Genomic DNA, 12,607 nt, shown 5'->3' on the forward strand with positions numbered 1-12,607 from the left:
ATACATTTTTAAAAATTCTCAATAAGCGGTTTCACTGATGATTTTTGGAAGCAAAATGATGAGGATAGGTAGTACCGGGTCCAGGACAATCAATAGAAGGTACCCTTCTATTTCGAAATATATGACATATTTAATTTCATTAGTATAAGAATTTTACTAAAGATTACTATGTTAATATATCGTTTATGCAACATAAAGTAGTTCTTTCAATACGAACATAATAATATCAATTTTGTATCCAAAAATATTCTCTAATAGAGCAACTTTTGATTAAAACATATGTCCTAATAAAACAAAATATGTCATATATTTTGATACGGAAGACCAAACACCTTACATTAAATGTCACATAAAAAGTTACTCACATTATACATTCAAAAACCTTTTAAAATGGTGATGGTAGTATATGTCAAGCATGCACATATGGTTGGAGATAATGTGCAGAAGAGGTACGCAATTTAAAAACAGGAGGTGCTATATGGCAAACACTATAGCGTTCGAGACCGTGGGTACATCATCCGTTCTGTTCTATAACAAGTGGGAGAGAAAATAATTTATAAAAGATGAAACCTACCAAGATACTTTTATTAAAAGGCTTTTTTACTGTTAAGCGTTGTATCTGAAGGTATCGAAATTTTACACTAAAAATATAGTATCTCAAGGTACTTTTTCGAAACAAAATTTAAATTTAGTGACAAATTTTTTTAACAAAGGGAGTAAAACCAATGCATAATTTTGCTTACCAAAATGTTTATAAAATCTCCTTTAACAAGGTGAGAGGATGAACTTAGAAATATTTTATAAAAACAAATCGTTTAATAATTTGGTAAACGAGTGAATAAAAGCTGTATGTTTGTATTCTTTTAGTTGATCAACCGTTATCTTATTTGTAGATAGTTGTTTAATATTATAAGTGATAAAGTTAACTGTTATAAAATTAAAAAAATCAGCTCTATAGATATGAAATGATAAATATATATATAATACAACATTTAGTGACTCATAAAGCGTACAAGCAAAAAAAAAAGTCTTTTACACTCGGTTCCACCTTTCAATGGGTGGCTAATCCAATTGTGAGGGGCGTGCGTTGACTCCGTCGATAGGTGCGTAAGGCAAACGGAAAGTACAAGGAAGAAACCACAGGAGGGAGAGATGGCCAGTCTGTTTGACCAAACAGCTGAATAGACACACAATATAATAGTAGAAAAAGTATCTTTATAGGAGAATTATTACGTGCGTAATTTTCTCGATTAACGAAGGAAGAAACGGCGACCGAGGAGTTGCGGTCCGGCCATTTCGATTAATTCGATACGTTATATTGCAGCCACCTACCTACCCAACCCACCCGCGAGGGGGCCGGGGACGGGAGAGTAAAGTATTAAGCAGCTGCAGCAAGGTCAGAGGAGGAGCATCCATTCCGATCTAATCCAAGCATAGCCTACTACTATAGGAATTAGGAAGGAGCTAGGAAATTAGCTAGCGAGCGATGTCTGAGGTGGTGGCTATGGCGGGCAAGGCGTACATGCGGCAGCTCCAAGCCCACCCACTGCGCACCAAGGCCATCACCTCCGGCGTGCTCGCCGGCTGCAGCGATGCCATCGCGCAGAAGATCTCCGGCGTCACCAAGCTTCAGCGCAGGAGGCTCCTCCTCATCATGGTCGTCCCGGATCTTCCCTTCCTTTACCTTTCCTGCCAATTGCTCATCGATCCAGATATTTCATCGTAATAATTTATTCGATATATAGCTAGATATGGTGGTCAATTAGTCATTTCCCCACCTCACCTTATTACCTACCAAAAGCACTACTACTACATGCTTGCTGCTTTCATGCATGATTCAGATATGCTGCAGTGCACTCAAGGAGAAGGAAGTCAACTCCTTTTCATACCATTATTATAGGAGTGATAACTTTATATTTATCTGATTGATTTACTGGTTTCCACATAGATTCATGATTCACTAATACCGAATACCGGAACCAATACTCCACACTGATCTAGTTTCATACTACTAACTACTGGATATTAACTTAATTTTTCTCATTGACTACATTTATATGATTGATGCCAAACAGCTCTATGGATTTGCTTATGCGGGACCGTTTGGCCATTTTCTCCACAAGCTTATGGATCGGTTTTTCAAGGGAAAGAAAGGAAAAGAAACTACAGCCAAGAAGGCATGCATCTTCCTTTCTTTTCTCCTCTCTTTTGCTTTGGCATCTAAATCCTATACATTTCTATTTTAACAAACTGTTTGTTTCGTCTGCTCTGCAGGTCTTAGTGGAGCAACTAACCGCGTCGCCGTGGAACAATATGATGTTTATGATGTACTACGGTCTTGTGGTTGAAGGTATTCTTGAGTCTCAACAATGTTCCTATCAAGTGCTATGCCTAATTATTCCCACTAGAAAACTAAAATGTTTTCTATGCGTGTCCTTATTTCCGTCTAAGTCTTGTTCTTCAAAAGTTACATGTTCCGTGTTTTAATAGATGAGGTCATTAGCTTTTTAGCACATGTTTGGTCATTCGTCTTTTAAAAAAACTTATGTAGTTATTTTTATTTGGATTTATTACTAAATGTATTTTAATTATACTTCAAATTTTAGATATTTACACATTTTGTTAAAATAAAACGAATGGTTAAACTTGTGACTAAAAGTTAATGGCATCATCTAGTAAAATACGAAGTATTATTTAGGCATTCATTTCTTGGATGTAAACTCAGTTGTGGAATGCCAGAAAATCTAGGGTACATTTTGATTAAAATTGATATGAAACATTTTGAGAACAGAAAGAGGATTTCCCCAACATATAAAATAATTTGCCCTCACAATTTCACGAATTTCAGGGAGACCTTTTAGTCAAGTGAAGAGCAAGCTCAAGAAAGACTACGCATCTGTTCAGTTGACAGCTTGGAAGGTAAATCTCCTTTTCTGAGTGTTTGTTGGATGTGCTGCAGTAATCTGTAGATAGCCCAGAAAAGAAGATGTTCTTGTTATGCAAAAATATAGAGCCTCCCGTCTCAGGTGGATTTTTGAAAACATTGAATTTGAATTTTAAAATAAACCCTCAGATGATTTAAATGTGTTCTGGTCATGCCATCACTCAAGAGATGAATTGTCGCACTCCCTTTGCGCCACACCCCAAAAGTTGATTTCTTGCTGTGCCCCTGGACAAGTACGGAAGATGTGGTTGACACAATGCGGTTTATTCGGACATGATCGATAGGGTTGTTCGGCGGGCAAAAGTATCAATAAGTTACATGTCGTTTATTTTGGAATTTTATCATTGAGAGGGCAAAAACAAGTATTTAATATGTGGCCCGATTAATTTGATGGTTACTCCGTGCAGTTCTGGCCAATTGTTAGTTGGATCAACTATGAATACATGCCGCTCCAGCTGCGAGTTCTTTTCCACAGCTTCGTTGCATCCTGCTGGTGAGGCCCTAATTCTTTCACGCGTTTCTTGTGCTGTCATGTAAAATTTGCTTGAAATGGACAGTGGTTGGTAATAATTATGCTTTTGGTTTGGATTCACAATTACAGGGCAGTATTTCTTAACCTAAAAGCAGCAAGGTCCATTGCCACTAGTAAGAAGGCGTAAAGATAGCAGGGAGATGCATGCTGCTTGCTGTCGACATTCTTCAGGTGAAGAAGGCTCAAGAGAACTCAAGCGGCTGGGCTTATTTATAATTTAGATGGCGTCATTTCACTCGTTCATTCTGCCAGTTTGTACGTGCAAACTTAATTGGTGATACATATTTATGCCCTTTGTCTGTATGCCAACCACTTTACAGGCCATTTGGTACACCACGGCACACCTTGAGCATGTGATAAAAAGGTCACACCCACTCGTATATTGGTCGTGTGGTGGGTTTGTGCATATATGTATATCTATATTACTAGCTAAATTAGGGATGATAATTTTATCCATAGGTATGAGTACCCGATGAGTATGGTATGGGTGTGATTTTTTACCTGTGGGTATGCCCGCCCGTAACCCGAATATTAAATGGGTAGTAACCGGGTTTTAATTTTTACCCGTGGATAATCCGTACACAATCCGATATATATAAGTTTGATTGACACGTACAATCACATACATATAGCTTGATTTGGGCCAATTAACCCATACAAACAATCACACACATATATACAGTAAAACCCTAAGAGGATAATATTGCTCTCACTGGCCGCTCGACTGCTCTCCACGCGGCGGCGGTGGAGAGTCACGGCGGTGGGGTGGCCAGCGGCGGCGACGGGGACTCCGGCGGTGGCTCGGGCGGCCAACGTCAGCGTGGCGGACAGCTGCGGCGGCGACCAACGGGGCTTCCACGAGGCGACGGCAGGGTGGCCAGCCCACCATCATCTTTGTTAAATGGGTCATTATACTAATAAACACTCTAGCTGTTCTTGTTACTTGCAATTATACAACTTAATTATCTAAGCATATTATTTATTTGAGAGAACATCCAATCCCTTGAAATATTAAAAAAAACTTAATGGGTATGTGCTATGGAGCAGCTATGTTTGTCACGTGCTTCGAAAAAAAATAATCGGAGAGTAAAGCATATTTAGGGGAGAAAATGGTCAGAAAAAAATAGTTTACGAATAAGACTGGAAGGGAGCGAGAGAGTAAAACTGATGTTTCTCATAACATATATGAATATGATGTATGCATATATGATACACATTTGTCCAGGAATAAATCTGGAGTAAGTATTTATTTGAGAGAACTTACTATTCTACTATTGTTAAGGAGTAGAGTAAATTAAGCCGGTGGTATGGACGTGAGTTTGTGGGGTAGCCAATGGATGAAAAATATAATTTTATAAATTATTTATTAAATAAAATTTAAAATATTCTAGAAATATACTCCGATCAGTTATAAAAATCAAAGAAAACATACATATATGTATCAACGAGGGTTTGACCGATAGAAGAGTAAATTTTGGAAATAAAAATATAGTTTTGTAAATTATGTACTCCCTCCGTCCCTAAATATTTGACATTGTTGACTTTTTTATATACGTTTAATCATTCGTCTTATTTAATTTCTTTTGTAAAGTATGTAAAGTTATATATGTGCATAAAAGTATACTTAACAATAAATAAAATAATATAAAAATAATTAGTAATTATGTAAATTTTTTAAATCAACATATATTAAAAAGTCAACGGCGTTAAATGTAGATGGAGATAGTACTAAATAAAATTAAAAATTAAAAAAAATCGCCAATGGAATGGGCCGAATGGAGGTTGGGAATGGGCCGAGCGAATTGATGAAAGCCCAATAACAGCTATCTCTAAGAGAAGAGAATGCAAACATAAATACTGTACTTCCATATAGTAGAAGAAACAAGGTGCGGACGCGACGTGTCTCCCCTCCCCTTTCTTCCCCAAATCCGATCGGGGCCTCGTTCGACGACCGGCGAGATCCAATCCTTGACGACGGCGGCGGCGGCGGCCATGGCTCGCCGTGTCCCTGCTATTCTTCTCCTCTTCTCGGCGCTGCTCCTCTCCCTTGCCTCAGCTGCTCCGGTGAACTCTTCCTCTCCGAACATCTTCCTTCCTACTCCCTGCCTTTCCTCCTCTAAGATGTCTTTCCTCCATGTACGCTGCAGCAGGCACAAGAAGCCTCCGCTGCCTTCGTCGATGCCGCGTCCCGCCGCTACCTGCGGGATCAACAACACGACCAGGTATCATCCCCAATTCTCTCTACCCCTTTCCTTTCGCTTACTTAGCTCATCGATCCATATATTTCTACCTGCTGTACTGTATGCCAATACGATCCAATCCAATTATGTAGAATTAGAGATCATTCTTTCCTTATTTACCTTTCCCCATCATCTCCTCTCATCGCTCCGCACCTGTACTATAACTATATGCATGCATCAAGATTATCTTTTTACAGCGAGACCGCCCAATTCCCTTCCACTACCGCTTCTCTAGATTTACTTTTTACATGGATGCACCACAGCAACGTTCATAATGTTTTATATCATCACTCTGCACCAGGCCACTTCAATGTCACTGGAGGAAGTTTCTGCGGCTGTTTCTGTCTTGCTTGGCTTTGCACCACCACCCTTTCTGCCTGCACACTCTTCTTCAAAGGTATTTCAACCTTCACCAGCATACCTTTCTTAACATGTGTTCTGCCACCCTACCTAACCCCTTCAACCTTTGTTGCCTTCATTGCCATGTCAGTTAAACCAAGTTCTACTCCCTAACCCATTTGACAGACCACGGGCTGTTTTCTTGCTGCAAATTGATGAATCCCATGGTATGTCTTTCTTGTTCTTTTTATATTTCAGTATTTGCACTTAATCCATTTAGTTTTGATCTAGCCGCTAACAATGCATCTCTTGATTGTGTGGCAGCCTCCATTGAAAGCATCACATCTGGAGCTGGTAGCATCTTCAAAACCACAATTGAAGGTTTAAGCAATTCTGCTACAGGACTTACAGGTTTCATGAATTTCCTTGGCAACTTCTTATCTTGGGAGTGCACACCGCTATGCTCTTCTGGAACTTGCCATTTTGTTATTGCTATTAATTTATCATATGCTACCTTGTAGATAAGGATGATCTAGTCATCGTTCATTCAGATGAATCTCCAGCTGTTGATTCTGGTTCTGATTATGTTGATAGTGAACTCATTGACTTGGTAAGTTTGACTCTATTCAGGGAGGAAGTAGCATTATGCATAGCATTTACGGCAAACTATAAGAACAACTTTTGCAGGCAAACTGGCTTGGGGGTTCATATGAGAAGGTTGACAGCAAATTAAACATTCCCTTGGAGAGTGGAAATACTCTTACTTTGCTTCTTGCCAAGGTCAGCACACTTTTATCCATTGAAGACAAACACAGAAACATATTCTTTTTGTTCATTTGCAGACCTATGCTGTGCATACTTCGATGCATGCTTTTGCTTTTAGCGGTGCATACAACATTCCTCAAACAGAAAACAAGAAAAGCACAGAGCCAGTACACTACACTAGCACCTGGGTATTACTTGTCACGTCCAGAGTTTTTCCCTAGCCTAAAAGTAATTAAATAATACATTAAAAATAATTTGTTAATTAAAGTTCAAGAGAAAACCCTGTGTAAATTTAATCTAATTAATTGGAAGCTTTTTGGATGTTCTAAAATGTATATTAATTTGTCTGTGTACTCGAGCTGATTCATAGACCAAGATTTAATACATGCTATTGTTTAGAAATTGGTGTAAATTTCTAGGCGTGACATTACTCCTCTAGTTCCATTATACTTGCCATTTTGGACAATGACATGGTCTCAAAAAAACAACTTTGGCCACTACTTTTTGTTACAATATATATAAATATCAACAAACATATGGTTTTATTGAAGTACCTTTCGCGCATATTTGGATAATGTGTTATGAAGGGTGGGATTGGGAAATGGAAATGAATAAAGGGTTAGGATGGAGTGGGGTGGAAGAATGGATGGTTGAGATTTAAAGATACCCTTTGGTGGGTGGGAAATCATTTCCCTAACCCATTAGCCTAACATGTCCTTCAAGATTAATCTATGCATATAGGCCGCGTTCGGCAAAGAGAGGTGATAAGTTAACTTGTCTATTAATTATAAAAAAATATAAAATAAGTTAATATGATTTTTTAAAACAACTTTTCTATGGAAATTTTTTGCAAAAAATACACCGTTTAGCAGTTTGGGAAGCATGTGTGCAGAAAACGAGAAGGGTTAGTTAACTTATCATGGGGGCCGATCGCGGACATAGTCTCTATGCTTCCAATGTAAATATTTAAAGGTTATTCATAGTCAAAGCTCTAGAAGTTTGACCTTAGCCTTTGTCCAAAGTGATAAGTACTATTATGGAACTGGACTTGTCCAAAGTGATAAGTACTATTAATGGAACTGGAGGAAGTGCTACATTGTCCTCTCTGCTGATTCATGTAAATCGCAATCATTTCCCCTCTTCAATGGATTGCTTTTACGTTAAAATTGGATCATTTGGTATTGTAATTTTTTTTCTCTTTTGTATCTGTCAAGATTGTTGACTGTGTTTGAGAACAGTAATTTATTACTTGAGGTGAGCTGTGATATTGTGTATCAATATACTTGAAAACTATAAGTATTTAGTTTGAATATGTTTAGTGATAAATATAAAACTTTCATGTAAATTCAAGAGTCTTACCTTACCATGCCCTATTTATTTCCCCCTCTGTCAATGTCATAACTCACAAGTATTTTCTCTCATCCTTCCAAAACATGTGCTTGAATTATTTACTCTAAACACTTCCCCTACTTTATCTCACCTAAATACTTGTGCATGATCACAATTAAGAATTATTTGTTCTAGTAGAACCTTTTCTACTACCATCTGCCCTAAAAACTTGTGCATAATCAAAATAGTCCTTCTCATATGACTGCATTTGCATTTATGATATCTCAGGGCCCAAACTTTGTTATAAGAACTTGCATTTCTTTACAGGAAGCAGACATGGAATTTGCATCCAGCTTGATCTCCCTTCGTAAAACTATAAAAAAGGGAATTCAGGTTCATGAAGATTTCTCAGGTGGTGTCATGAGCCCTGCAGAATTATTAGTATGCCACTTCATAGGCATTAAGGTAAACTATAAACATATTTTTTCAACTATAAACATGCATGCAAACAATATAATATACAACCTTGGTACCTGCTTCTTACCCTAAATCCTACATGCCTGAACTGTATCCTTAGTCCATCAAGTGATTACCATAGGTAGCAATTGAACTTGTTAACTTGATGGGTTTATGTAGGCTTTGGAAGAAGAATATGGTTCTGCAGAAATTGTTAAACAGGGAACTGATGTAGTCCGAACAGCTGTTGCCAAAGCATTCGATTTACTACGTGGAGCATATAATGGTAAGATTGACATAAATTTCTTTAGTTCTCTTATGCATGCATATACGTGCTATCCATTTGATTTGAGTCCTTCAAGTTAAATTGTCTTCCTGAATCAAGGAAACAAAATGCTATCATCTGTTCCTTTTGCTTGGAGGGATAAACCAAGAATTGTAACATTAGCTAGCTGCTTAAATCTATATATTCTCTTATGTTTTGGAACTGTGCATATAGAAGGATTATTGGGTCCCTCACCAGATATTGGTGCTAGCCTCACTGGCTGTCAATTGAACAAGACTTGCCTCTTTCAGATTATTTCAATTGTTACTTTTGCTGTCACATAATGTTTTCATTTGCAAAAAAAATGGTTCTGGTTTTAACAACTTTGATGTGCTAATACAGGGGAAATTGTTGGATTAGTAATATCCACAAAGGAGGCTTCAGCATCCTTAGTGGGTCCAGCATCTTCACTGCACATTTCGAGATGGCTAGAAGAAAAAAGCCAAACAAACACTACAGGCTCTTCTGAGATACTTGTTAGAAAGAGTTTGGCATGGATTACAGGAATCATTCTTCTCGTCTCTACTCTCATTGGGGTGAGCATAATACCTCAACGTTTCACTAGTTAAATGGCTAATTTTGAGCAGCGACTTACAATTTGTAGTTTAGACTTGTGATTAAGTGTTTCTGAAGATTCTGCTGTGCTGACTGTGCAGGTTTGCTTGCTTATGAATATGCCACTTACCAGGGACACCCTCCTGTATTCAAATGTCAAAATCGATTAGATGAAACTAAGAGTAAGAGAGATTAGCGCTTGGTTGTTGTAATTGTCATTTCACACTCTACGTGGCTTTTATGGGATGGTTTTAACCTTTTATTAGGCCACATGTTTGACATAAAAATGCTGCTTCTGTGTGGGTCTGCCGCGAACGCAAAAACATTTTTTTGTGAATTGAACTGGCCCTTGTTTTTGGTTATAAATAAACAACCCAGAGGAGCAGAATTGGTTGATATATATGTAATAATTTTTGCAGAATTCGGTGCCCTTTGATCAATTTCAAACACCAAGAGCGTGCTTGAAGAATTGAGGCTCCAACCTGAGCTTGGAGGTTGGAGTCATCTTTCCAGCGATATTTTTTAGCTTCCTCTTGCCTTTTATTAAACCTTCTTGATTCATTCTCCAATCGAAATTTTGGAAATTTTGTTCCTTTTTTTTTCTTTGGTAATTTCGATGGGCAGCAACTGGAACTGAATTCAAAGTCGAAATATGATCTTTGAATTTTGTCTGAATTTTGGTGATTTTCGTGAATTTTGCCAGACTGCCATGGCGAAATCTGTAGCACTGGTCTGAAAACACTTTGAAACCGGTGGATTTGGTTGTAGATTAATTCTTTCGTTCCAAAATAACTTTATTTTTCATATATCACATATATATCAATTAAAAAACAAAAAAAACTAAAATATCCTTTACCGTTCAAATTATAATACAATTGTCACGTCTTTATCTAGTCCATACCATACTTATCTAGGCCTAATATATATCTTACTTTTGCAAGCTTCGATATAATGGTTGTTTAAAGATGAACTTATTTGAGAGTGAAAGTAATCTTATTCTAAGAGAAATGCAGTCACGAGATTGTTGATATCTTGGTTATTTTTAAAAAAGAGAGATTGTGGATGTCCAGTGGGATCATGGTAGATTGGACGAATCATGAACGAAGGAAGCCTGTTGGAGTTCAGGTGTCATCGGCAATGAGGCTTGCTTTTGAGATTTTTTATTTAAATTTAACCTTAAATTTAAAATTAATTTTGAGATTTTTTATTATAGTTTATTTTTTACTTTTTGCTTTTAGATCGCTAAAAACATGTAAATAAAAGCTTTATTAATACATTATTTTTTTTAATCTACTGTTTGTACCATGGCCGCATGAAGGGTGTGCGATCTGCGATGCAATGCACGCATGGTCAAAGGTCCAGGAAGCCATCAGCCATGTATCCTGAAATAGCGATCGAGCTCCGTCTGCTTGCATGCACATGCACTCGCTCGCTGCTGCTTTGGCCATGGGCGCCGCCGCTTGTCCCTCTCCACCAGTAAAGTCATGCATGCGTTGCGTTGCATGGGCATGGAGATGAGTTAAATTGCCATGCATGCATGCCATATATAGCAAGCTCGCTAGCGAGGTTCAAGACCATTATTTCATCTTCTTCTTCCTCGGTCGGCCGGCCTCTTGTTCAAATGAACCAACCATGCATATTAATTAGCTAGCGTAGGCCGGCAAAGCAACACAGACACTGCGTCTGCACCGACTAGTTGGTTAATTAGGCATCCATCCATGGCGACGAGGTGGCATCTGCTGGGGCAGGCGTCGGGGTTTCTGCAGGACAAATACAAGCAAGCTCGGCTGGCCCTGGGCGACGTCACGCCAGCTGAGCTGCTGGTGCAGGAGGCTACCAACAACGACGCCAGCGTGGGTCCCGACGCCCGGACCCTGGCCTGCATAGCCGACGCCGCCTTCGACATGGACGACTACTGGCGGATCGCCGCCGTGTTGCGCCGTCGGATGGCCCGCGCCGCCGACTGGAAGGAGTGGAGGCCCGTGTACAAGGCACTGGTGGTGCTGGAGTTCCTGCTCACCCACGGCCCCGATGAGGTCCCCCGCGACTTCCTGCCGGACATCGCCGCGTTGCGCGACCTGCGTGGCTTCACCCACATCGACGACAGGGGCTTCGATTGGGGTGCCTGCATGCAGAGGCGCTGCGATAGCGTCCTCGCGCTGCTCACCGACGCCGACCGCCTCCGCGACGCCCGCCGCCGGGCCATCCGCGTCTCCCACGAGGTGCACCACGGCTGCCTCGCCGGTGCATGCTTCTCCCCTTCCTCCTCGGGGTCCCCCTCCTCTGCCTCCTCCCGGACCTCCTCGCACACCAGCAGCTGGTCCGTCGCCTCCGATAGCCCCACCATGGTCTGCCTCTGTGCCGGCGCCGACTACCGCCATGACAAGAAGTTCGACGCCTACACAGCCGACGACGACTGGATGCAGCAGCTGGTTCACAGCAAGACCACAAGTAGAGAGGAGGTGGCCGAGTACGACGACGACGACGACGACGAGTGTCCGAATGATCCTCACACCCACAGCTGGGACGCCAATATCGGCGACTTGTCCCTGCTGCCGCGGCGCACAGGAACCGGCGGCGGCGCATGGTCGGCCAGGTTCTGCACCAGGATGCTTGGCAGCAGCCGGGCGTCAGGCTTCCGGAGCTTGTCGCAACCGGAGCGGAGGGCCGCCACTGCCAGCAAGAAGCTCCAGCGGCAGCTTTCCTTGGATTAAATTACTGATCCATTCCACTCTACTACTACTATAGTATTATTATCATTCCAAGAATTAATCAATTGCGAGTTTAGCCTAGCTAGCTAAATTGCAGAGCTAGCCTGCTTTTAGTTTCTTGGTCTCTTGCTACACTTGATTCAAATGTTAATGTTAATCCTTCCCATACATGATCGACCACCTGCCTTTGACATCCAAATAAAATAGAAATAGCTGCAAGCCCAGATGCTTTGCGTGCGGCATCGCAAATGAAATGCACTGCATTAATTGATTCTACTACCTCCATCTAAACCCTATAACCTTATTTTTTGTTTTTTCATGTTCAACGTTTGACCATTCGTCTTATTTAAAAAAACTGTAAAAAACTTTAAAAAATTAGTAACGTATAAAATATTATTCATATTTTATCAT

The 12,607-nt window shown here is 40.1% G+C and overlaps 3 protein-coding genes across 3 annotated transcripts; all 3 read left to right on the forward strand.

Moving 5' to 3' along the window:
* Window positions 1-1,307: 1,307 nt before the first annotated feature.
* On the forward strand, window positions 1,308-3,976 carry LOC102704828 (peroxisomal membrane protein PMP22). Its single transcript, XM_006659656.3, has 6 exons — window positions 1,308-1,657; window positions 2,076-2,177; window positions 2,275-2,350; window positions 2,849-2,919; window positions 3,352-3,437; window positions 3,546-3,976. The coding sequence occupies exons 1-6, from the start codon at window positions 1,487-1,489 to the stop codon at window positions 3,601-3,603; spliced, it is 564 nt and encodes a 187-aa protein (XP_006659719.1). The 5' UTR covers window positions 1,308-1,486; the 3' UTR covers window positions 3,604-3,976.
* Window positions 3,977-5,377: 1,401 nt separating this feature from the next.
* LOC102714213 lies at window positions 5,378-9,906 on the forward strand. Its single transcript, XM_015840738.2, has 11 exons — window positions 5,378-5,540; window positions 5,627-5,698; window positions 6,018-6,113; window positions 6,207-6,282; window positions 6,380-6,466; window positions 6,577-6,665; window positions 6,743-6,835; window positions 8,477-8,614; window positions 8,786-8,891; window positions 9,273-9,466; window positions 9,587-9,906. The coding sequence occupies exons 1-11, from the start codon at window positions 5,469-5,471 to the stop codon at window positions 9,653-9,655; spliced, it is 1,092 nt and encodes a 363-aa protein (XP_015696224.1). The 5' UTR covers window positions 5,378-5,468; the 3' UTR covers window positions 9,656-9,906.
* Window positions 9,907-11,080: 1,174 nt separating this feature from the next.
* LOC102714488 (epsin-3-like) lies at window positions 11,081-12,486 on the forward strand. Its single transcript, XM_006660343.2, has one exon. It carries the CDS (start codon window positions 11,204-11,206, stop codon window positions 12,197-12,199), a length of 996 nt encoding a protein of 331 aa, XP_006660406.2. The 5' UTR covers window positions 11,081-11,203; the 3' UTR covers window positions 12,200-12,486.
* The last annotated feature ends 121 nt before the right edge of the window (window positions 12,487-12,607 follow it).

This window comes from Oryza brachyantha, chromosome 8 (assembly GCF_000231095.2).
Source record: "Oryza brachyantha chromosome 8, ObraRS2, whole genome shotgun sequence".
NCBI lineage: Eukaryota > Viridiplantae > Streptophyta > Magnoliopsida > Poales > Poaceae > Oryza > Oryza brachyantha.